Here is a 25,653-nt window from a genome sequence, read left to right as displayed (position 1 = left end):
TGATATACCCGTTTACAGTTTGTGACATATTTCATGTAAATAAATGAGAACATTTAAGAAAGAATCCTACACTTTGTCGACTCTGTCTGGTTTCATCCTCGTCCTCTCCCCAGCTCTCAGTGCCTGTATCAGACTCAGGGACCACAGGAGATCCAGACTCAGCTGAAACATCTTCTGAGAGAAAAGGTGCTGGTTCTGGAGATGTAATATGTTGCTGCTGGTCTTTTAAAGATTTCGATTCAGGAACCTTTGTACTTTTAACTTGAGGTGGCTGTTTTCCTTTCTTCTTTTTACCTTTCCCAGTTGTTCCATCTTGTTGTGTGCCAGGAGCCACAGACTGATCTCTGGGTTGGATGTGAGAGGAGTCAATGGATCCTGGACTCCTGGTTTCTGAATGTGATTCTTGGGATTCTTCTTTCCCCATTACCTCTGACAGTTGTATGGGTTCTTCAATGCGTGACTGGGATTCCTCTGAGTGATGTAAATATGATGGACTTTGTTGATTAGTTTCAGGTCTTTTAACATTAATTGCTCCGTTCTCCATTTCATTTGTCTTCTCACTAAGTGAAGGCTGGAGTACATCACTGGCTGACTGACCATCAGTATGTCTGTCCGTCCTCGGCTCCTTAACCAAAGCTGAGCTATCGAGATCTGACAGTGCTTTTGCCTCTGAAGATTTGGTGGTAATTTTTCCTGTTATGACCTGAGGGTCAAACTTCTTTTCTGTCTCTAAGGTCTCAGCATCAGGCTGAGATATGTCTGTGACCTTTGGACTCTTGGACTTCTTGCTCTTCTTACTTCGTTTGCTTTGCTGGAGTGTTGGAGCTTTCTCATCATCTTTTTGCAAGTTTTCCTTTCCAAGACTCCTGCTCTTTTCTTTCTCCAACAGATTGGTGTCCATGTCCTCCTTGGTTGAAAGCTTTTCCACAGTCGTGTCTTCTTTGACCTTTGTCAGTTCCATTTTGTCTTGTTTGACACTCACCCTTTCCTCACCATTCAGTCTCTCGACATCACAGCTCTCCACTATTTTAACCTTCGCTGGCAGAGTCTGTGCCTTTACATCTTTAACAACTGTGCCTTGAACTTCCTTCTTCCCCACCTCTTTGCGCAGTGCCTGCAGCTCCTCAGCAGCCTGCCTCTCACTCACTCCCTTTTCAAACACCTTCTTCAGAATACTCTCTTTGGCTTTCAGTATCAAGGCTGCTTTCTCGTCATCTGGTAGAGTTGATTTCTGAGGCAATTCTTGCTCCGTCCTTTTCTTGACCTCCTGACTGCTCTCTGGTTGTTCTGGTTGCTGAGAAACAGGTGTCTTCTCTTCCACTTTCTCTCTGTTCTCATCTTCTTTCATCTCCTCTCTTTCTTTCTCTCTGTCATCCTTTTCTGTATCCCTCAATAACACCAGTTTAATCGACTGGTCCTGTGGCTCAATGTTCTGTTTATGTTCTGTAGTGAATTTCAGTGCATCTGAAACTACTTCTGTTCCCTGTTTCACCAAATCATTGTCAGTGTCATTTTTCCAGTCAATCTTTGCTTCACTGTGTCCAATGGGGGGTCTTAACAAAACTGCCTGAGCCTCAATTTGTGATTTCTCATATTTGTTTTGTGATGCAAGTTCATCTGTTCCTGCACCTTTAGCCTCAGGCTGCTCTGTATTTTCTGCATCTGCTTGCTCAATTTCAGATGCATGCTTTGTATCTGAAGGTTGGGTATCACTCTCTGCTTCTTTACCTTTTGCCTTCTTTTTATTCTTTCTCTTCTTCTTACTTTTGCTTTCTATATCTTTGGATGGTGCCAATGTCTGTTCTGACCGCTCAATGTCAGTGCTAGATTTGATTTCAGTCTTTGAAGGTTTCTCTCTCCCTGCTCCTACAGCCTCACCATCTAAACCATCATCTCTCTGTGCTGCCACAACACTCTTTCTATATCCCTCTTCATTCAATTCTGACAACCCAGTGCTGTCTTTGCTTTCTTCACCATCTCTAATTTCTGCTATCACGGAACCTGACAGGTCTCCAACTTCAGAAACATAATAAATCACTGATGTGCTCTCATCCTTCCCCTCAACCTTCACTGGTTCCCGATCAGTCCTCAAAATAGGAGCCTCTTTTCTAACCTCTTCCTGTGAATCTCTATCGATATCGTCCACATGCACCTGCACGGATTCTCCAACAAACTCTCTAACAAAGGTCTCTAGTTGTTTATCATCGGCTGTACCCTCACCAGTCTCCTCTTTAGGAAGCTTCTCTGACTGACTGGTGTCTGTCTTTATTCTCTCTTCTATGGCATGCTGAATTCTTTTCTCAACATTAGTTGCAAAATTACACAAGAGGTCCATGGACTGATCTGGCTCAATTAGAGATTTTTCTCTCTCTGACAATGGCACTTTAGCTGTGTCCTCTTCTGTAGTGGTGTCATAAACTAGTGACTGATCTGATACTACAGACACTGTCTTCTCATCAGCTTGTGTAACTGCTAAACCTTCAGATGTAGACAATACCTCAGTGTTCTCATCTGGGCTTGAGGCTGACCACATGACAGCAGGGCTGTAAGTGCCATTTGAGGAGGCAATGGGTGTGGTGCTATCCTCATCACTCTCCATCTCCACAGGAGCCACTTTCTCCTGAATCAATGCAGCTGTGTCACGTGATACCAGCCCTGCTGTAATAGCATCACTGAGATTAGAGACTCGTCGTCCAGTGGCAGGATCAACTAAGCCTCCTTTCAAAATCTGGTTGGTGGCTATTACCTTGACTATATCATCTCCAGCTAAACCTCTTTTACAGGCTTCAGGTAGAGGGAGTCTTTCCCCAGTACTGATGTCAATGATCCCTCCACTATCTGCCTGGCCTTGGAGGAGTCTCAGTGCTGGAACTGGGTCAACTTGTTTTGATGCAACTGCCTCAGAAAGACTCAAATTGTCTCTTGTGTGCTCGGTGTAAATACCTCTGAATGGTTTCACCTCCAAGAAGCGTTTACCAGTTTCAATATCTATCTTACCCTGGTTCACTAGTTCTGAATAAGGTACAAGTCGTGCAGTTTGGGGATCAAGTGGTCCTTGTGTTACTGTAGGAGAAGCCATGGCTTCTTTGGCTGTATTCTCATCTAGATGACCCTTAGAAACGGCCTCAGTCAATGTCAGTTTACATCCAGAGTCAGGATCTAGAATAGCTCCTGTCGACGCCTGGAGAATAATAGCTTCTGGGTGAAATGAGGGGCTGACTTTTCCTTGGTAGACCCACTCTAGTTCCTCTAGCCCAGGAGCGATGGATCGATCCACTAGTCCTCTATCGACAGCATCAGAGACTGAAAGCCTAATTCCTGAGGCGTGATGTATTATACCACCCTCAGCCACCTGCCTTGCCAACGCCTGATAAGCATCCTCTGATCTAATTAAACCTTTTTGAATAGCTTGTTCCAGAGGAACCGGAGACTTGGATTCTGGGTCAATAACACCTTCCATCTGTAGTTGTAAACTGGCTTTTTTAAAGGCTGCTGCCGAATCTGTAGCCTTTCCTTTGTATGCTTTCTCCAGTGCTACCAATTCTTCTCTTTGATCATCCTCAATCAGTCCAAGATTTGCTGCTAGAGTGACAGAAACTTTCTTATCTCTACGCAGATCAACAACTCCACCAGACACCACCTGGGCTTCTAGAAGTCGAGCAGCTGTGTCGGAGTCAATTAACCCTGCCTTGGCCGCCTCCCTCACCCCACAGATCTGCTTCTTCTCTACGTCCACAACCCCTGCAAGAGTTTTATCTGACTTGAGAACACTCCACATAAGGTCTTCATCTAGTAAACCCTCCTGCATAACCTCCTCCATGCTAAGTGACTCACCACTGCTGGCATCTAGGAAACCCCCAAACAGACCTGCCTGGGCCATTAATTTAACTGCAGTGTGACCAGGGAGGACGCCCTGGGCTACAGCCTCATCAGGAAGAAGCTTCTCCCCATCTTCTGTTATCAGCCCTCCTTGTTTGAGCTCTAGGACTAACCTCGTCAATTCAGCATCATCCCCTTCCTTTTCAGCTGCTGATTTAAAAATATCAACCTGAGGTTTAGCGTGAACTGAGTCCATCTCAGTCACAGGAGCCTCTTGTTTAATCCTTTCTGATTCAGTCTGGGACTGTTTTACATTTTTACTAACTTCACAAAGTGTTAAATGAGCATCTTCATTTGTTGTTACTTCCTGTAATATCAGTTCTTCCAATAGCATCTTTTCGTCTGTTTCTGCTTTGAGTGATGCTGTGACTGGTTCTACTGTTGTGGTTGTTCTTCTAGTCTCCTGACCACCAGTATCCATGGGTTCACTTTCTTCCAACTCCCATGCACCTTTAGCTGAAGCCATTAAACTGTCAAGATTGGATATTTCTTTCTTTGCAGCTTTTTCTTGTGCAACTTTTCCTACACTGATTTCACCTTTAGCTGCACAGGCTAGACCACTCTCTACAACTACTGATGGTTTCAGACCACTCTCTACAACTACTGATGGTTTCAGACCACTCTCTACAATTACTGATGGTTTCAGACCACTCTCTACAATTACTGATGGTTTCAGACCACTCTCTACAACTACTGATGGTTTCAGACCACTCTCTACAACTACTGATGGTTTCAGACCACTCTCTACAATTACTGATGGTTTCAGACCACTCTCTACAACTACTGATGGTTTCAGACCACTCTCTACAACTACTGATGGTTTCAGACCACTCTCTACAACTACTGATGGTTTCAGACCACTCTCTACAACTACTGATGGTTTCAGACCACTCTCTACAACTACTGATGGTTTCAGACCACTCTCTACAATTACTGATGGTTTCAGACCACTCTCTACAATTACTGATGGTTTCAGACCACTCTCTACAATTACTGATGCTTTCAGACCACTCTCTACAACTACTGATGGTTTCAGACCACTCTCTACAACTACTGATGGTTTCAGACCACTCTCTACAATTACTGATGGTTTCAGACCACTCTCTACAATTACTGATGGTTTCTGTAGGACTTCATCATTTTCCCCCTCAAACCCTTCTTCTACACTGCCTATGTCACTGATCTCAAAATCCTCGCTTAGTGTGAGTACAGCTGAAGTTTCCTCTTGAGGTTCAAGCTGCCTGTCACCCACTCCCATATCTGTCAAACTAATTTCTCTCATCATTTGCATCTTCCCCTGCTTATCTGTGGCTAATGTGCTTGGAGGCTTAACTTCACCTCCATGTACAACATCTCCAGCAACCAGTTCAGTGCCTTTGACCAGCTCCACCAGCTCAGGGTCTAGTAGCACCAGCCGTTTCCCAGAATGAGCATCCACATAGCTGTGAGTCATGAGGTGAAACAGTAGCTTGTGCTTTGCTTGTTGTTCAGGGTTCATTACGTCTGTTGGTGCAGCATCCCAGACCAGGCCTGCAGGACATGACGCAGGTGGAGAAGATGGAGGTGGGGAGGAGCTGGTGGAACCCCAACTAAAGCGGTTTAGAGATGGGGTACCAGACTGATTCATATTGAGAAGAACATCTGGGATCTGAGTGTCTTTGAGAAAATGTACTACACTGGGCTCAAGGGCCTCTTCAGCAGCCTGGTTTAGGGGCAGCACCTGGAGGGTTTCAGGGTTATAAAGAGCCCCAATCGTATGGCGCTGTGCTAGGATGTTTCTTGATAGCTCTCCTGAGATCACTCCTTGTTGAAGAGCTTCGGCAACAGGCAGAAGTTCTCCAGATTCAGGCCAGAGCAGGCCCATGAAAGCCCAAAGAGACTCAAGGACCAACAGAGCCATACGAGATGAGAGAAGGTCTCTGCGAATACTCTCTTCCAAATCCAGGCGTTCTCCACTGAAAGGATCTAAAATTCCCCCATGTTGCAGCTGTCGTGCTAACATGGCACATGCTAGATCCTGGTCCATTAGCCCATGACGAACAGCCTCATCAACTGTTAGCCGGTGGCCAGAGCGTGGGTCAGAAATACCACCAGCAAAAAGCTGAGCTTCCAGAAGTCGTACAGTAACCTTCCGATCAATTAGACCTTCCTGGACTGCACGGAAGATGCCAACTTTCCTGCCAGAGCGAAGGCAGACTGTTCCCCCAGGTTGCTGTTTAACAGGGAAGAGAAGGAGACCTGAATCGTCACTGATGACGCAGCGCTGCTGTAGCTCATATAAGTTTAATTTTTCAGCTGTGTTTGGATCAATCAGCTCTTTCTGTTGTAGCCTTGAGTGGAGCTTGGTGATGGTTCTGGGAGTCAAAAGTCTCATGTCTTCTGCCTTCTCCAAACTTATGATTTTACCAGTTGAATCTTGCAAGCCTCCAGTGTTCATCTGGAGTTCCAGAATACGAAGTCCCACCTCCTCTCTGAAAAGTCCTAACTCCATGGCCACAGCTACTGGCAACACATTTTGCTGTTGGTCACCTGCAGACCTGGCATTGTCCACCAAACACAAGGCGCTCTCCAGCTCAGAAAGGGACTGTCTGCTGTGGGCGTCAATCAGGCCTTGAGCTAGACCTTGTTCCAGTGAAAGAGTGAGGGGGGAGTCAGGCTGGACCAGTCCCCCCATAACAAGCTGAGCCTCTAGCAGTACATGGCAGGTGTCCTGGTCTATAAGACCACGCTGGGCTGCTTGGAACACTGGGAATGTTTCCACTGTTCCCAGGTCGATTACTCCAGCAATGACAACTTGGATCTACAGAACAATAGAAAACAAACTTACAGTTAGCATTCACTCTGTTATGCTAATGTTGTATGCCACTAAACACATGTAGTATGTTACTATGGTTTTATATTATAGGATATTATGGGTAGAATCAGATGGTAGAATCAGAAAAAGAAGAAAACCCATAACCAGCTGCCCCGAAAACAAAAAATATTAGATGATTCTGATTTGATCCTTTCCCATATTTTAATTACTCTTTTTCTAATAAAACATGCATTAATACTTACCACTGCTATTCTAAAACAAGCACTAAGCATGCAACAAAGCAAACAGTAACAAAAAAAAATGCAGAAAAAAAGCTCTTGGTAAAGGTAAGCAAAGACAAATATTTAGAGGAAGAGGAGAATAAAATGTACAAATGAGAAAAAACTTACAGGCAACGGTAAGAGAGAAAGCGAGCGCTACTTACCGTACGGGCTTGTCCCGCGGCACACACACTAATGGGCCAGCTTTTGGCTCGGCAGAGCGAGGCGCGACAGGTGAGAAGCTGGTTGTTAGCGTTCTGCATGCCACTCGTCATTCTGACTCCTCACACTAAATCCCCCTGCTGACCTTTAAACTGGAGCTGGCTTAAGAACTTAAACTATGACACTGGGTCTGACGCTTGTCAATGGAAACTGACAAGAGGAGGAATTAATTACCGATATGGAAATTTTATCAGTGCAGACCATTTCAAAGGTGGTCTTTGTGTGAGACACCTTATGAGGTTTAAGCTGTCTACAGATATCCTGCATTGTTTTCCGTCTCTGACTCTGATCCTCGGCTCAGTGCTCGGATGTCCACAATTCTCCTTTGGCAGCTGTTAGTGATTTTCAAGCAAAATGCTGGTTTAAAGTTTCACACATTAATCGTTTGCATTAGGACAAACACAAAACTTCTCATTCACACACTCTTGTGATCTGGACACAACATGCTCAAATGGTGAAGTGTTTTTTGTTGTTGTTGTTTTTGCATAGCTGGCCTCTGGTGCACTCTCACTCTAAACCAAAACAGACTTTTACAAAACATCTGTGCTTCAGTGAAATATTGTCAATCACATAAAACCCCCTGGAAACCATTCAACATTCAATCAGGAATCATTACCATCACTGCTTCAAACCTCAAATTCTCACACACATTCAACTCATTTTTTATGCAGCATCTTCTATGAGGTGAGCTGTGAATGTGTGACTCCTATTGGGTGACTGCACATGTTCATATATATGAGGTAAATCTTTGCAGTGCAAAATAAACGCTGAAATGTAACGTGTTGACTTTATGTAGTGTTTTGTTACCACATAAAGAAAAGCAACTTGATACTATTTTGTAGCTACAGAGATGACAGTCAAATGTAAAGCGTCTATTTTAAAAATTATTTCTAACAAAGCAGATTTATCTAACTGCTAGCATGACTGGTGCAGCGGTGCGGCACCACTGAGGCCACGTATTAACCACGTTAGCGGTTGAGCGGATGTATTTTCAGATGAAAATGACGATGATGATGAAAATGACAACAATTAGAGTGGGTACAGTAATGACTGCAGGCTTTTCCAATATGAGAGTGGAACACTCCATGCTGAGGCCCAGTTCAGACAGTGTCATCCAGTGACACCCACATTTGTTCTTAGGGATTAAAATAAATTAAATGACCACATTTTTCAGATTACTTCAGGCTTTGATTGGATGCAACTTGTAATGTGAGGTCAAACAAAAGGAAAAAAAAGGAAAAAAAAAAAAGAAACAAAATAGAAAATAAAATCTTTAGAGGATCTGAAGACACGTCTGAATTGGGTCTGTGATGTTTGTTAAACCAAACCAAGTCAATAAGTGAGTTTTGTCAATAATGGTGTTTGTGAAAAATGCACACTCCGTGAACACACAACATGCTGAACAACACACACACTCTTGCTGGCCCACACATAGACTCCTGCTTAGCTTGCAAGCGTATTCAGACTGAAAGCAACATTTTATAAACGTCCCTTCACGGTACATTTCTTCCTGCTTGCATAAGCAGAACGCATTTTGTCAAATATCTGCAGTGCCCCTTCTCCATCGCACCCCACCCCTCCCACCAATATACCTTTCTTTCCTCCTCTTTGGCCAGTTGTTGCTCCAGCTGCTGCAGCTGTTGGGTGGAACTGTCACAGAGCTGGTTGTAGGTGGCATTTAGCTCGCCCAGCTGAGCCTCCATATGAGCTCGCTCCTCCTGAGACAGCCTGCAGAGGACACAGGTGAAGATCATGGGCTTTAAATGTGTTGGAGTTTGTCAGACCCATGTGGATTTCACACAATCGCATCGATTAAGAAAAAAAAAAAAAGATTTAAAGTTAAAGGACCTTACCCAAAACACCCAAAAAGGATAAATAGTTTGCACTACAGTCTACCTGCACTATCTGCACTTCTGTGTTTGCTGCTGAAAAACACATTCTGGTGCATGTACTGTATATTTACTGTAAACGTGTCCATTTGAAAAACTTTTTCATTCATGTCCTCATAGTGTGAGAGTTTCTGCTGGTTTCTAAGGTCACATGTGTAGAGTGAATGTGTGTGTGCATGCATGATCTTACTTGCTGGCCTGTTTTGATAGCAGGAAGACCTGTGTACTCCTTATGGCTTCAGCCACGTCATCCTTCCTGGCTGTTAGGTGTTCGCTGATGGCCTACAGAGGACACACATGAATGAGATGCTTAGAATAGTATAAACAGCTGCAGCCTTCACAGCACAAACACAATCTAATGCTTCACATCTTGTTGTACCTGCTGGGCAGCAAGTGAAGACTCAGCGTTCGGCCCACCAGTCCGTCCCTGGAGGCCTTTGACCCAGGTCAGCAGATCTGAAACCTGGCTCACCCTGGCCTGCTTCTCCTCCTCCACCTCTTTCTGCAAAACGCGAGAGATGAAGTATGTTTTAAAAGCTACACCTCAATCCAACTTATTAGTTCATTTGTTGTTGATATTAGTATTAATGTGAGAGACACTTCTAACACCCGACTACAAAAAGCCGTAAGTGTGTTAATGAACTGAAGTGAAACAAAGTCCTACCTCCTCTTCCTCAAGTCTTCTCAGGGCATCACTGATGTACTTTACATGCTGGGTTGTCAAGGTGACCAAGGCTGTGTAGCGTGTGCGCAGGTCCATGAACTAGAGAGATGCATCCAAAAACAGTTACAGCATTTACTGTAAGCAAAACATACTTCATTTAATTTCAACACAAAAAACACTGTGGCACTGAACAAAACAGTAAGTAATTATAACCTCCTGAGTGATGGCGTCAGATGAAGAGTGCATTCTCCTCCTCTTCACAGGTGACTTATGTGTAGATTCCACAAAGGCTCTATATGTCATCAGCTGCAGTTCATAGTCCTGCAGACAGACAGTCACGACACTTGCATTAAACAAATTTACAGTTCATGTATTTTTGACTGTAGGCAACACAGAACAGAGTAGTGACGACCACATTTGAACCGCAGTTGCAAATATAGATGTTTCACGCATCTAAAATAGTGTGAAAGCAAAGATAAAGACGTGTTTCTGTGACAGTATCTCACCTTCACTGAGGTGCAGTACTGTTTGGAGTGAGTCTGGCACTCGTCTAGTTTGATCTGGTTCTGTTCAATCTCAGCGACCAAAGCCTGCAGAGGAGAATCAGTTAAAATATAATATTTAAGTCAGTCAGATAAAACGTGGACATTCGGTTTTGTTGTTTTTCTACTACACTACATTACTACAATATTTCTATTCCAAATGAGTCGATCATTATCTAGAATCAGTCCAAGACATTTAATTATTGTTACCAAGCCAAGAATTAAAGTAGATGTAATCAGCGTTACAAACCGTTTGCTGGGCTAGTTGTTCAGACAGCGCTTTACTGTCAGTCTGTCCAGGTTGTGTGTTTTCTTGTCTCTCTGTCGTCTCTTCGATCCACTTGATCAGAGCAGAGTGACCGTTTCTGTACAGCTGCAGGGCTGAGCCCAGAGCTTCAAGATCAGTTTGTCTGCAATAAAACAGGAGAGTTTCAGAACGTTTGTCCCAAAAATGTCCAGGGCAGTAAAGTAAAACACAGTTTTATATCCTGACTACATGTTCCATGTTTGTTGTTCTTTTATAAAATCAGATCACTGTCAGCTACAAAACCTATTCTCCTAATTCAACCTCAAGTCTTTTGTTTTTCCTCATTTCCACACTGTCCTCCTCACCGTGTCTCCATCTGTCTCTTGACTCCGCTCCACCTCTCTGTCATCTGGCTGGCTCTGTCCTGATAGAGCTCCAGCTCGGGGCTGCGGTCAGGGTGGAGCTTGCTGAGCTGAGACCCTGCCTCTTTGGCACGCCGTACCTCGGACTGCAGAGACTGGAAGATGCCCTCATGCTCGGCAAGTTCAGCCTGCCACTTCTAGAAAGGGATAACACAGTAAACAAAAGAAATACAAGGGATGCAGCACAAAGTTAGAGTCCAAGAGTTTCATGAGCCTTCATCTTCAGCTGCCCAACAGATGATTTAAAGTGACAGTGTGTTTCCTACCCCCAGCTGTTCCCTGAGGTTCTGAATGGCCGCCGTGTCAGCAGGAACGATGTCCTCTTCACTTAGTCTGTTCTCGTACTTCCTCACCTGGCTCTCTGCATCGTCCAGGCTGCGAATCAGGATGTCTACTGTCTTTAACCTGAAGAGGGTAAAGATGGGTAAATAAATTATCCCAAAGTCTGATCCCAAAGACAGAATGGTTTTAAATGCTGAAAGCAGAAAAGGCTCACTAACTTTTCTAGGTAGACAGACGAGAGGTTGTGCAGTCTGTCTGTCTTCTCCACAGCCTGACTGAGCTCAGACCGGAGGACAGGAATGCTGGACGATGTCGGTTTCTCCTCAAAGAAACTGACACAGCGACGGGACAAGTCACCCAAACTGGTGCGCAGGGCATCCAGCTCTGACTGCAGCTGCTGCAGGGAATAAACAATAAAGAGGAACGTGGTCTGTTGTTTTAATCACTGACAGAAAGAAGTTTTACAAAATCAGGTTCACTGATTTTCTGTTATATTGGTTAGATGTTATTGCCTATTGCTACCAGCAGATGAGGCTCAAACTTACCTCTTGCTCTGCAATCTGGACTGTGTTATCAGCGCCGTCTCCTGACAGCCGGCGGGGTGGCGGGGTCTGAATTCCCCTGATCAGTCTCTGGTCGGCCTCATTTAGACGAAGGGTGATGTTCTGCAGCTCCGACAGGTACGACCGAGAGACTGACTCGTCTTTCTCCTCTGAAGAGACATATGTGATGGAGATATGTGACCATTAGCTCAGACACTGGGGCTGAACGGTGGAAATTTATTTACCCACAACATGAACTTGAGATTTTATTTGTTAAGCTTGGACCAAATTCCTGTCAACGTCTGTCCCGTCTCACCGGTCTCCATGTTGAGCAGCAGGGTCTGACAGTGCTGCTGTGCCTGCTGAACTTCCTGCTCCAGGTCTCGTTTTTCGGCCGGCAAGAACAGAGTGCTCTCACTGCTCTCAGACAGGAAGTCGGACAACAGGGACTCCAGGTGATCCAGGATCTGCTGCCGTTCTGACGGAGACTGACTTCGAACCTGACAGGTGAGACGGAGGGAGACGATAAGTACAGCAGTGCAGAAGAAGGCGGCAGAAAGAAAACAGATTACAGTTTATCAAAACACCACACACACACGCACGCACGCACACACACGCACACGCGCACATGCACACGCGCGCGCACACACACACGCACACACACATACACACAAACACACACACACACACACACACACACACACACACACACACACACTCTCACCGTGTCCAGGTTCCATCCAGAGACCGTCCTGATGTCTTTGAGCAGGTAGTGCCATGAAACAACACTCTTCATGTTCACATGGAGCTGATGCCACAGAGACATGACCTTCTGGTACAACTGTTCTGTCCTGTACTCACACAGACGGACAAATTAAATAAATGATTATAAATATACACAACAAAATCATTTCACCGTGTTGTGAAGTTCCCACAGAAATCCTCAAATTACTCCAGCTCAACTTTAAACTCCAGCTTAAAGTCTTTGTAGATTTATTTAGAGTTCACAGGAGGAGTCAACAGTTTGTACTTTATTTATTTATTCCGCAGGATACATTAGCATATCAATAACCCTGTCATTTCTTAGCTGTGTGTATCCTTGTGTTGTCTCTGACCTGCTGGCGGTGTCGATGGCCTCCTGGTTGGGAGGCGGGATGGTGAAACACACCGAGGGGACCATGGCCTCATTCCCTGTGGGACTGATCACCTTCCACTTGGTCCTCTGAGCGTTGTCCTCCAGCACACACTCCTCTCCTCGGCTTATCGTGATCTGAGACCAGGCAGAGGTGCAGAATGGAGGCACGTACAGAGAGAGAGAGGGATAGAGAGCACAAAGGGAAAATGATGGAGGGGATTGAGGAAAACACAGAATGAAGGTAATGCGGGATTTTTTTCAGCGAGGGAGACACGTAGAAGTTAAATCGGGGAGGGGGTGAGAGGACAAATAAAGACAACGAGTTGAAGAGGTAAGAGAAAATTAAATTACAAAGTCAGGGAGTGAATAAAAAAGATGCAGTGGTTAGAAGACAGGATGGACGGTAGAAGGATCAGATTGGAAAAGGAAGAAAGCAAGGAAGGAAGGAAGGAAGGTGAAATCAGGGAAGAGAGAAAGGAAAATGTAAAAAAAATGTTGAAAAAACTCGTAACACAACACAAAATACAAACGTTCATGATTTCATGAAGTTAGCAAAAGCCCCAATATGATATGACATTAGTGATCCGGACAGGAACGATATCACGCTGCTTTACGCCTCCAAGATGGAAGCTTTTATTGTGAAAGCAGCAAATATTCTCCAAACTCTGCTCGAACCCGAGTTGGATTTCACAAATTCACATGTGCAGCAATTCACCAACAAGGGGAAAACAATCACTGTCACAGTGTTTTGAAGAAACCCAGCACAGGACACACACACAGAGTTTGGGGTTAGAATCTGGAGGATCCTAAATTAGGAAACTCACAGCAAAGCCATGACTGTGGGAGGGTTTTAGAGCTGCACATCAAACACTGCTGCTGCACTGCCTCCCCCACCCACCACCCTCTCTCACCCCTTCCCTGCACACACACACACTTCAGTACATTTATTATGCAAAGCTGTGCACATACAGTAAATACATGAACTCAAAGCTTAAAGCTGTGGCTTGTTACTGTCTGTCTGACAGAATGAGCCTCGGAGCCGTGGACTGTGTTCAGGTCAGTTCGGTGGCTGCCACCTGCCCTTATCCACTGAGCTCCACTGCTACTGTGGGAGTCAGATCCTCCTAACTCACCTGAGAACTTAAGATTCAAAGACTTGTAGTCACTACTTGGGTATTATTGGAGCTCTAAGGCTAAGTGACCACATCACAATTTAAAAGCACATTAGGCAGCGATAAGTTTTAAAAAACAAACAGCTCCAGGTCTTGAGGATTTGAGTTGTTAAAGAATTTCATGAGTTGTTGGTGACAAAAAGAGAAAAAGTTTCATCACATGATCCCATTTTCTAATGAAAAGACTTTTCCAATCCTCAGCTCTACTCTTCCCTTAAATAACACACACCGTCTGTCGTGCCTGCTTTTCAGGTGAGACGCCTACCAGGGGAGGAATCGGATTCACAGTGACACAGACTACAGCTGACTGAAATTAAAGCTGGACTCAAAGGCAGCTGATAAGAGAGGGGCAACCACAGCGTGTGCAGTGTAAGAATCAGAGGTGAGAGAGGGAGAATATAGGCAGCTATACCTGAACGTTTGTCTTGCCAGCCCAGCCGACAGACGAGAGGGAGGGAAGAGGAGGAGGACGAGGGAGTGAGAGGCAAAAAGGAACATGAGGGTATGGAGAGAAAGGAGAAGACACAGGAAAGTGAAGGAGAAAAGTTACTTTTGGTCATGTGCATGTTTGTCCAGACGTTTGGTGAATATCAGCACACACTGCTTTATTTCAGTGTTACTTTCAGCTCTGTGGCAGATGGCACCTTCCTGGTATTTCTTTCTTAGATCAGTGATGTGGTAGAAGACCAAACCACCTTCCTCCTCCACCTGGATACAAAACCTCACAGCCAGTGTGCTTCAATGAACAGACTGCCCCTGAGGAATCTAACACAGCACACTAAAAATAGCAGCATTATGGGCAGGTGTATGTCCACGTCAAGCTGCTGGAGGGCTCCGTGCAAAGGGGACGGGACAGATGTATAATTGATCGGCTTTTAGATTTCCTGAGGACATGACAGCTGAGAGGGTGCACAGAGAGATGTCACTTGTTTCTGAGTGAAACTTCAGCTCTTTTCACTTTTCAATCTTTATTTCCAAATGTCTTTTGATTATTTTTCTCTAGTGAAGATCCAGACACAAAGTTTTCTGAGGCAAACACCTTCTTTTGTGAGAGCTAAGTTAATTATAAATTAAATATTATTAAATTATATGTTTGCAGCTTCCAAACTGGATGCTGCTGTTTATACTTGCCAAGCAGTTGGAGATATTACCAAAACAAAAAAAAACACTGCTGCAGTGTATTCATCAGTGTGGACCTCCCAGGCTGAGTAAAGCGTTTGTGTAGACATTCTCATCAATCTAAGAATTAAAACAATAAATTTCACAACATGGAGAAAGCAGCTAAAATAGAGCAGCTGTGTTTGTGGAAAGGGCTTAGAGAGGAAGTGCAGGGCAGAGGGACGACTGGTGCTGAGGGTTCAAACAACACAGCTGTGAGGTCACTGGTGAACTGGTAGTACATACATGCACACTTTGCCCCGACCTTGTCCTGGTGAAAGAGTTTCTATATATATAAACCTTCTTTAACATACTGCTAAGATGGGAAATGCACGAGTGTCTTACTTCTACACACCTACATTAAGAGATTTACAGTTTTGTTAATGGTAGAAACTTAGAAAGACAAAACATGTGCATCAGATGAACATCCAGGCCCTGCAGTATATTATACAGTGAGAGGCCTACCTCTATTTGTTTGTAGTCGCAGATGGCTTTGATGGGTGTGGTGGCCCCCAGGGTGCTCTCCGCGCTGCGGGGGCGGAGCTGCACCACCGTCTTGGCCCGGCCCACCAGATTTGCCACTGTACTGCGGTATTCAATCAGCTGCTCCTTCTCCTCCTGCAGGATAATTAGATATTCACACCATTAATCACATCAGGATTATTATTTAATTGGTCTAACAGTCCGCATCAGTCGCAGGTCACAGAAACCGGTCATCAAACTGTGAGTCACATCATTAGTGCTAACACGCCCACAATGGCAATACTAACATGCTGATGATGAGAGGGTATAGAGTTCCTCATACAACTGAGGCTGATGGGAATGTGTTTAGCTCTGCAGGTATCTGATCATAAAATAAAACACTGCACAAATTTCAACTATGGCTTGAAAATGGCACTGGAGGAAGAAGCATCATGGATAATTAACACATTTAATCCTGATGTCACAAGAATGTCGGTACCAAGTTTCAGGACAATCTAAACTCAAAATCACAAATTTCAATATGGACCAAAGTGACTGAGCCATGATGACAATGTGTCTAAACATAAAACTATTTATTAGGTATGTAATTCATCTTTTTATTTCACACAACCACATGAACCTGCTGCAAATCATATTAGGCCAATATGTTTTGCAACATGAGAATTTGTGCAGGTCCTGCAAGTTATAATTAGCCTGTTAGCCTGTGGCTCCTGAGATGTGTGGACTCAGTATTTTCTGAGTCAGCTGCTTGTGTTAGTTTGGCCATTAATGATTAAACATTTAACTGTGAGCTCTTCACCCCGACAGGTAGAAATAATTTCACTTGTGCCTGACGCTGAGCAGAGAGGGTCATTAAGGATTTATTACAGAGAGGGAGAGCAGGGAGACAGGAGAGGTGCAGGGGGGAGAGAGAGACATAGAGAGGGAGAGGGGAGCTAAGTCTCAGCTAAGACGGGGCTGTGTAATAACTTTATACATTACACCCCAGAAATGAAATTCATAGAAGAGATGATATCACTGTAGTCAGGACCCTGAACATAACAAGTCAATTTATAGACAGAAATCAAATCCTGGGTATATGAAGAATTTTTTGAGCACAATGATCTGGAAACTGATTAACACACATGCAGCAATAAAAGATGCAAACAGAGACGTGAACACTGTGGGATGGCATGTCAATATAGACACACGCACTCAGTTACATAACAATGCTGATAACACACAGACCTGTGACACACACACATTCACCTCTATCTAGAGAGGATACGCTCACTGCTTTGGCCTGTGGAGTGTGGCCCACACTAACCCTGCTGTCTGTTTGGAGTCAGAGGTGTGTGTGTGTGTGTGTGTGTGTGTGTGTGCGTGTGTGTGTGTTAGGCAGGTGTGAAGATGGCACTCTCACAAATGTGCCACAGGGGGCGTGATTCAGCGAGGATACACAATAACAGATCACTTCACCCTGTCGTGCAGCTGCCTGAGGCACAGCACAACCAGCAGGAGGACGCTGCTCAGATTCTGTAGCTCTCTGTGCTCTCCCCTGCTAAAGCCTCAGGCCAACTAAGCATCTAAATTATTTTGTGCTGGTCACAAGGTATCATGGCTTCTAAAGTTGAGAACACAGTAAGCTAGGATAAACAAATGCTTATGGTCTTTGAAACTACAGCATCAAACAAGTTTTTTTTTTAATATGTTTTAGACGTAAACTGACTTTATGTTACTGCAGACAAAAGGCCATTCGGTCCAAACAGCTGAGGGATGTTGCATATTCAAACATGATATAGTAAGAAACACTGCGGGTCCTGCAGTGTCACTGTAGCACTTTGGAGTAAGTCGGACAAGGGAAAATGAAGGAGGACTGGTACCATGGAGTCCTGCAGCAGGTCTTCCAGTTTGCTCAGTCTGCTGTTCTTGTCACAGGTGTACTGTCTCTTAATGGTTTCCTGGAGCTGACGCAGGTACGACTCACTGTCTCGAGCATCGCTCATAAACTGACCGAGGAGACAGAAAGAAAAACATCAGGAGGATTTTCAGAGGAAACGCTTGAGGACTGTCAACATTATTACGTTCTCAGAAAAATTTTGACAAGTTGACATTGTCATTTCTTTTGCCATCCTTTTTATTTTGTCAAATAAATATACTTTTTAAACATAATAATGAAACACAGTCACATAATTACCTAACACAATACTCCTCACAAGGACGACTAGCTTTGCTCAGGCGTCACATATACAGTATAACTAGTTACAGCTTGGTATTAAACAAAGTCATGTACAGTATGTTTTTGAATTTTCTATGAAACACCTGGTACATGTCTTACCTGGAAGTATGCAGTGTTGTCTTTGAGATGCTGCTCTACACACACACACAGCTGGTCCACCCACTGCCACTGATTCTGCAGGGCTGCACTGTACGCCTGATAACACACAGGTCGGTGGAGACAGAAGGGAAACACTACAGGTTAACCCCAGCTACCACAGCCGAAGTAAGATTTAACCGCCACAGTCTTTATGGGTCACTTCTTAGGTCAGTGGCTTTCTACAGTCATTTTCTGGCCTGTATCCCTTCAGCTGAGCACTAATAAAAAATGTAACCAGTATGAAACACAAATCCCAAGTCTGCATTGTCATACAAGTATTTCACACAGTCATGTAACACTTTTCATCACTAAATGTTTCCAGTAGATGCACATGGCAATTCCTTCAAAAGGTCACATCATTTTACCTGCTGACCTTTTGCATATAATCTACATCTGTGGACTTTAAAGACGCAACAAAAGCATCAGCCAAGTGAAGAAAGTGTGTTGGTTAAATTGTTCCCAAAAATGAGTCACAGAACATGACATCTTTAAAGGTCATTCAGTCAAATGAATGAAATCAGAAATTCACCTCCACAGTCTGTTTGGCTGGATGGTTCTCCTGACACAGACGACTGGCTGTTTCCTGGAGAGACCGCATCACATCGCGTTTTTCATCCAGCTCTAACCTCATTTCCTGCAAAGAGAACAGGAAGAGGAGGACGGCTAAAGATGATGACAGACTTTTTACAGCTCTGGCCTTCGTCCATGTAAACATTACTTTTATTCTGAGTTATGATGCACTGTGTATGGAAAAACTATTTCCATGTAATAGTGTTTCATAGAAACTAGGAAGGGTTTCATGTCTGGCTATTGTTTCTCTTTCCTTCCTCCACTCACGCTGTATAATTCTCTCTTGGCATTCATGTTGGTGTTGTTGTCGCTCCAGTCGAAGGCGATTTCCTCCTCCTCCCTCTCGTTGAGCCAGATCAGCTCCTCAGTGCAGTGCGACACAAACGCATGCAGGCTCTCCAAGCTCTGCAGGCGCCATGACGAATGCTCCTATGGCAACCATGTAAACAATAATATGCTGATCAACAGAAAAACATCCTTTGTTCTCTGGCTGTTTGCTAAGAGGAGAATTTAAGCCCTCAAGTGGGATGATCAAGCAAAAAAAAGAAGATGGTTTTTATCCTAGAAAAGTAAAATTCAAACACAGGTATGGTGCATAGAGCTGGGCACATCAAATAAAAAGAGAGAGAGAGGGAAATTTGGGAAAAGGAGCAAAAGAGAGAGCAGATTAAGCTTCGTGTGATATTAGCAAGAGAGTCCTGTCATGCTATAATGGGATTAACTGAGGAAGGTGGAGAAACAAAGGAGTGTGTGTCACTGAGGACAAATCCACAGTTCTCGAACTGACACTGACCCGTAGTTTGCAGTACTGGTGCTCCAGCTTGGCCAGAGTCTCAGAGTAACTGCTCTTAAAGTTGGGAGAGACTTTAGCCTGAAGAAGAGGACAGAAGACTTTGTTACAACACACACTCTCAGCAGACACCTGTGTTCATGTGTAGACTGGTGTGTGTGTGTGTGTGTGTGTGTGTACCTCATAGCTGCGTGCCTCCTGCAGGCTGCTCATCAGCTCTTCAACTGCAGCGTGTATGTTGTTGTGCTCCTGCAGGTTGTTTTCTACAGAGGGGAGGTCTGCGCCCCATTCGGCTCGCTCCAACAGCTCCTGAAACACACACACACAGATCAACTCAACTCTCAGCAAGCAAGATATCAAAGCTATAACCATGAAGTTCCTGTTCTGGTTTCACATTGTTTCGCACATGGTCTAAGGACTGTTTCATGAAGGTCAAACATTTTTTAGAAAAGTGAAAGCAGAGGTCTGTCACATTCAGACAACATCTGAAGATGTCTGACAAATTGTACTGGCAATTTTTTCACTATTTCTCATAAATTGAATAATGTGAAAAGTAAACATCAGGTTCATCAGAATGAAAATGATTAAATGTAAATATTACAGAGGCTGACCTGTGTCTCCTCTACCCATCCGAGCAGCTCGTAGATGAACCTCAGGCTTCCTTCATCCTCTGATGAAGACATGGCCACCAGCTGGGAGCGAGCCATTGGTCGTCGCAACAGAGCGGCTCCCACGGCTCCCACAGGTCCCAGCAGCGTCTGCCCCAGTGTCAAGCCGCTGTCAGTGGCTCGCAGGCTGGTGTGCTCTGCCCCGGTGCTGCCCAGGGCCTGAGTGAAATGTCCTTTCCTGTAGACACTGGAGCACTGCAGCCTGAGGGAGACCAGCTCCTCTTGTAGGCAGGACACTCTGATGGTGAGAGACAAAATCATATTCATATCATAAATATATATTCCTGTGTGAAGGTCGAATTTCTGAGGCTGTACAATCAGTTTCTATTGTCACTGAATGAAATGGTCTCTATTACACTAAGAAACACCTTGATAGAGTTAAAACTAAGTATTTACAGGATGACACCACCAGCTGCTTCTCCTGTGACTCACCTGAAAGCCAGCTGCTCCACCTGGTAGTATTTCTCATCTCTGAGGACCTTAAGCTCCTGATTGAGTTGTCCGATCAGAGCCTCACAGTCTGTGAGGTAACAGGCCAGTTCTTTCTCACACTGCACCATCTCGCCACTCTCCAATCGAGACATGTCCTGTAACCACAGGATGGAGGATTTGATCAGGTTTTTGTTCGCTTGCTTTGTTTTTATATTTAGGATTTTTTTTGGCTTCTGTATTTCATGGAGTGTAATGTTCTGAGGTTTGGTGTTTTCCCCAATGTGTAGACTGAGTAAACACCAGCTGAAAACAAAGTAGGTCTCATGAGACACATGAGCAGCAGGAAACATCAGAAGGATTAGTATATAAAAAAAACAGCATTAAAGCACTACAGCTAAAAGGAGAAAATAAAATTACTGATCATGACAAAATTATTGGGAACCAACTATAAAAGGACTGAGGATTTTTAAGGGGACTTGGAGTCCATGACAAATGGCAGAGGGGACTGTGTGTGTTTGCAGACAGCAGAGAACAGGGTGAGTAAATATTTATTGTCCCAAAAGGGAACTTGCTTTTACAGCCTGTGGACGTGAACACATTGTTAAAGACTGGGCCAATTTATCCAACATTTCCCAATGTAAACACAAGAGCGATGCATGTGTGTTTGAGGAAATGAAATGAGGTGGAAGATGAGAGGGGGTCAGTGCTCACAGCCTGGAGTGTGTTCTTAGCGAGGGTGAGTTTCTCCTCACAGTCCAGAGCCATGTTCTGGATCTTATTGGCTCTCTGAAGCAGCAGCTCCAGCCTGAAAACACACACACACACACACACACACACACACACACACACACACACACACACACACACACACACACAGAAACATAAAGTCCATGTTGCTAAAAATCACACCTGAGAAAATGAATGCTAGGATTTGCAACAGTGGTTTTAATTTAATTGCATGCATCACGCTAAAAGTTGACATTAGAATGGATTTGTATTTGTGTGTTTGTATGTGTGTGTGTGTGTGTGTGTGTGTACCTCTCCACAGCTGGCCGTAGGGCCTTCTCTCTTTCTAGCATCTCCAGGATCAGTTTGCCCCACTCCTCCTCCAGGTCATTAGGATGGAGGCCCTGAGGAAGCTTAATACGACCAAACTCTATCCACACCTGGACACACAGGTAGAATACACTTCATCTCCCATCATGCTTCAGCACAAGTGCACACACCATAGAACACACAGACACTAACATGATAAAAGACTGCATGGCATCAGAGTTATAGTTACGAGCGATCATAAGTCACAGTACAGACGGTGTGGTAACATCAGCTGAGTGAGAAGAAAGGAAGAACTATTATCGGCTATTGTGTGTGTGTGTGTGTGTGTGTGTGTGTGTGTGTGTGTTCAATCGAACAATGCTGCATTGATAACAGTATGACGATGGAAACGACTTCGCTTTAAGAGAAATGTGTGATGCAACTAACACATGGATAACAAAACTCTCTCTTTCACTGACAATAATATTCGCCCTGAGCTGAACCCTGTGACACACTGTGACAAATGTTGGTCACCTTCTCCCCCGTTGGTACACTCTGTTCTCTTTTACCCTCCTTCATGTTCTTCTCCTCCCTCCCTCAGCACATTCTCACCTCCAGCAGTTTGTAGAGGTGTTCGATGTGACCCTTCTCGACCTCCTTCGCAGGGATCTCCGTCTCTTTGAAATGGATGTACTCGTTGTAAAGTGCCTGAAGGAGGACAGAAACACAACTCTGCTGATGAGCATTATGGGCTCAGTATTAGCACAGGCTTTATTTAAGGTCAATACCTATTATTAGATGTAAAAGCTCAGTAATCCACGCCTCCATCTCTGGGCAGTAATTAGCCAGTTTTTCATCTCATCTTAAACTACATATGTGTCTGACAGCTACGCTTTCCCTGCTCCTCCTTTCCCCGTGGTCTTTAGACACCGTCTAACCCATGATTTCAATCAGAGCAGCATCCTCTTTCACATTGTTCTCCACTTCTTTCTTCAAGTCAGACCTCTCTTCTGCAAAATAATTCACTAATCATTCAATCACTGATCTGCTAATCCTGTCGTTCACCTTCCAGGCCCACCTGTCCATGTTATTAAACTCCTGTCACTTTATTTCTTAATTTATAGCAAAAATAAAAAAATAAAATTTCTTCTTTTACAGAAGAAATAAATGAACTTACAGAAACTCAGCTCTCTTTCATCCTGGCTACATATTGGTGGGACTGAAAAGATAAACTACAACCATTTACAAGCATTTACTAAACGTATATATTCACGCTGCATCGATATAATTTGAATTACACCACATACAGTTAGTTAATAAACCTACACCCACATCACCAATATTCACAAAGTTTAATGTGAAATTTTGTGTCTCGCTTTTACAACAGATGAGATTAGCAGCTTCCCTCAAGCTTTTCTCTCTGTTGCAATTATCAGAGAAACTCTGACTAATGGAAAAAATACAAATAAATGCCATAAACAAATCTTGTGGGCTCACCTTGAGTTCCACAGGGTTTTGGGGGAAGTTCTTGTTTGCCATGAGGGCCGTATGCTGGCGGCTCCACTGGAGCAGAGAAGAGAACCTGGACTGATACTCTGACCAGCGCTGGTCCACCTCCTAATGATTGACAAGAGAGGAGAAGGAAGGGATGGAGGGGGAGGAGGGTCGAAGAGACGAGAGCAGGTATTTTACAAGAAGTAACTAATAATAAATAACTACAACATTATTCAAACAATATCATCATTGATTGGAGGTTCCAGGCCATGAAGCTGCACGGTTGAGTAGCAAACAAAATGGAAAACGAGACTTCATTCCACTGAGAATGAAGCGCAAAAACACTGAAAACACTTTTGTTCTTGCAGCAAAGAGCTATATGCTATGAACTGCAATTACCCTGAAAACGAACAATGAACTCTTCTAAAGAGTAAAACATACATGTGCAGCCACACCCTCTCCTCCCTCTGGGATCTTGGGGAAGGCGTCGTAGATGGAGGAGACATAGGTGATGACTGACTTCTCATCTGGAGTTTGAACATCAACATCTGGGGAGAAAAGACAAACGAAGAGTATTAGAGAAGGACAGGAGTGTGTCTATATATTATCAGAAGAAATCAGGAAGTGTAAGATTCAATAAAAATCAAATAAACTCCAAAACTAGAAAACACGTGTAACCATAAAATATGTAGATATTAAAGACTAGACAGGCTCTGTGCTCTGGATGCAGCAAGGAAGTGCTTGTTTACAATGTCATTTGAAGGATTTAACTATAAATGAGATAAAAAAAATATATAAATATAAAAGTGATAAACAATTTGACATTCAAACCACATAAAATCATAATCCAGCTATTTTTTTTTTTTTTTTTTGCCCAGCTATCGATATAGATCTGATGGGAACAAACAGCAACTCATGATGCCTGTTAGCAGGTTATATATGGCAATATCAGTCAGATCAGTCTGGCATTGAACAGAATTTCATACTTCCAGTGGATAAACAAGGCGGAGTGAACACAAGAGGTCAACATCAGCCAAAATGTCACTGCTTACAGGAAATTAATGGCCTGTGCTGAGTGGATTTTAATGGGTTTGTGTGGAAAAAAACACAACATATAGGGCCATAAAGATGCAGGTAGAATATAACATTAAAGCCAGAGACATAAACATAATGATATTTATTAGTCTGACTGGTACCTTCTTAGAAAAAGAGCTATGAGCAGCATAAATAATATGCATTTGTAAGCCTTTTCTGCTGTTTGCACTAAATGTTAACCATAAAGATCTCAGCCTCTGTTCCGCCTGAACAGGCAGAGTCAGCTGGTCAGTGTTCAAGTCAGATTAATAGTCTCACCCTCAGCGTCCAGCAGTCTGGTCACCCCTAACGACTCGGCGATCTCGAAGGCCTGCTCAAGGTTCTCACGGTTACTCTGCCGCGACACCACCTCCATGTCGATCAGGTCTGGCCTGGAACACAGACACACCGGACGTTTTAGTCAGTCTGCCTATCCAGCCTCTAATCTGGTGTAGTACATCTGTGCAACCACAGTATCTCTGCTGTGTACTCCAGCATTAAAGCACTGAATGCCTTTAGCCTTTTATGCGTTCTCACGTTAACTATCTTTTCTGATGCCACAGGAGGTCACATACAGTATCTCTCTGTTTGTCCTCGTACCTGTATCTGTGCAGCAGAGCGTTGAACATATGTCCGTTGCTCCAGGATGAGGTGAAGTTGGTGCAGCGGAGGCCGGGGTAGCCTTCTGTCGCCTGCTGGCTCCATAACAACAGCTTCTCTTTGGCTGTGAGGTCACCTGACTCACCGCTCACATAGATTTCTGAAATCTGGGAGCGAAAGAACAGGGGTCACTAGTGAGATTCACCATTTTTGTCTGCAGAAAGTGAACAAAAAAAAAACAAAACAACCAAAAAACAGAAATTCTTTGTTGAATTGCGAAATGTACTGTGACAGCTCCAAGTGTTTCTAGTCCACCATGATTTTATTTTGCAGAATCAGTTTGTTCTAGCTTGATCTCACTATTACAGCAACCCAGACAAAATGAGCTTTTCAGTTTCAGTCACAATTATACAAACATAATGAAACCACTCACACCCCTTGTTTGTCTTTGTGAGATCCACTAACACTCAGCATGTGTGATAAAACCTGCAGGAGGTAGTATTACTGCAAATATTTCTATATTCATGCATCTGTTTTTTTCTGTTTCCCGTCTCCCTCATCAACAGTCTAGCCTGCTCATTAACTTCTGCACCCCCACCCATCGTTTCACTGCCCCTCCATCTCCTGCCTCACCCTCCCCAGCCTCGATCTGTCGCTTCAGTTTTGCATCTTCTTTTATCTTTTCTGCCTCAGATGCTGATCAGTTTTCAACCTCTGCCTCTCCTGACACCAGTCCATATCATTCTCCCTGTGCGTGTCCCCTTAAAACTGCCAAAGCTTGTTAAGATTTAGCATTAGCATTAGCATTACTTTGGGTCTTCATAACTCTCAAAAATACACTCTATTAATTACTTTCTGACTTGTTACAGCAGGTACTGTTGACACAAGTAAATGCAAATGCAACAGATGCTGCTTGTTGAGG

The 25,653-nt window shown here is 43.9% G+C and overlaps 1 protein-coding gene across 22 annotated transcripts in view; it reads right to left on the bottom strand.

Annotated features, from left to right (window-relative positions):
* Nucleotides 1–25,653, bottom strand: part of macf1a (microtubule actin crosslinking factor 1a) — a 169,044-nt gene that overhangs the window by 65,531 nt on the left and 77,860 nt on the right. For 14 of the 22 annotated variants that reach the window (XM_026299498.1, XM_026299502.1, XM_026299497.2 and 11 more), the window contains 32 exons: nt 24,732–24,898; nt 24,411–24,523; nt 23,499–23,605; nt 23,061–23,180; nt 22,176–22,271; nt 21,567–21,694; nt 21,240–21,333; nt 20,529–20,683; nt 20,040–20,334; nt 19,609–19,737; nt 19,432–19,509; nt 18,906–19,067; nt 18,598–18,702; nt 18,030–18,125; nt 17,575–17,700; nt 15,695–15,847; nt 14,484–14,495; nt 12,880–13,034; nt 12,489–12,615; nt 12,081–12,264; nt 11,768–11,934; nt 11,441–11,619; nt 11,207–11,345; nt 10,884–11,077; nt 10,522–10,681; nt 10,236–10,319; nt 9,943–10,050; nt 9,730–9,828; nt 9,445–9,567; nt 9,256–9,347; nt 8,769–8,904; nt 71–6,679 (listed from right to left, as the gene is read on the bottom strand). In XM_026299498.1, coding sequence (XP_026155283.1) covers nt 71–6,679; nt 8,769–8,904; nt 9,256–9,347; nt 9,445–9,567; nt 9,730–9,828; nt 9,943–10,050; nt 10,236–10,319; nt 10,522–10,681; nt 10,884–11,077; nt 11,207–11,345; nt 11,441–11,619; nt 11,768–11,934; nt 12,081–12,264; nt 12,489–12,615; nt 12,880–13,034; nt 14,484–14,495; nt 15,695–15,847; nt 17,575–17,700; nt 18,030–18,125; nt 18,598–18,702; nt 18,906–19,067; nt 19,432–19,509; nt 19,609–19,737; nt 20,040–20,334; nt 20,529–20,683; nt 21,240–21,333; nt 21,567–21,694; nt 22,176–22,271; nt 23,061–23,180; nt 23,499–23,605; nt 24,411–24,523; nt 24,732–24,898 — 10,692 coding nt within the window. The remainder of the gene's footprint in view (nt 1–70; nt 6,680–8,768; nt 8,905–9,255; nt 9,348–9,444; nt 9,568–9,729; nt 9,829–9,942; nt 10,051–10,235; nt 10,320–10,521; nt 10,682–10,883; nt 11,078–11,206; nt 11,346–11,440; nt 11,620–11,767; nt 11,935–12,080; nt 12,265–12,488; nt 12,616–12,879; nt 13,035–14,483; nt 14,496–15,694; nt 15,848–17,574; nt 17,701–18,029; nt 18,126–18,597; nt 18,703–18,905; nt 19,068–19,431; nt 19,510–19,608; nt 19,738–20,039; nt 20,335–20,528; nt 20,684–21,239; nt 21,334–21,566; nt 21,695–22,175; nt 22,272–23,060; nt 23,181–23,498; nt 23,606–24,410; nt 24,524–24,731; nt 24,899–25,653) is intronic. The other 8 variants (XM_033325457.1, XM_033325459.1, XM_026299506.2 and 5 more) reach the window with 2 other exon arrangements.

This window comes from Mastacembelus armatus, chromosome 11 (assembly GCF_900324485.2).
Source record: "Mastacembelus armatus chromosome 11, fMasArm1.2, whole genome shotgun sequence".
NCBI classification, from domain to species: domain Eukaryota; kingdom Metazoa; phylum Chordata; class Actinopteri; order Synbranchiformes; family Mastacembelidae; genus Mastacembelus; species Mastacembelus armatus.
The sequence above is the reverse complement of the archived record's forward strand: the minus strand, read 5'-3'. Positions and strand labels throughout refer to the sequence as shown.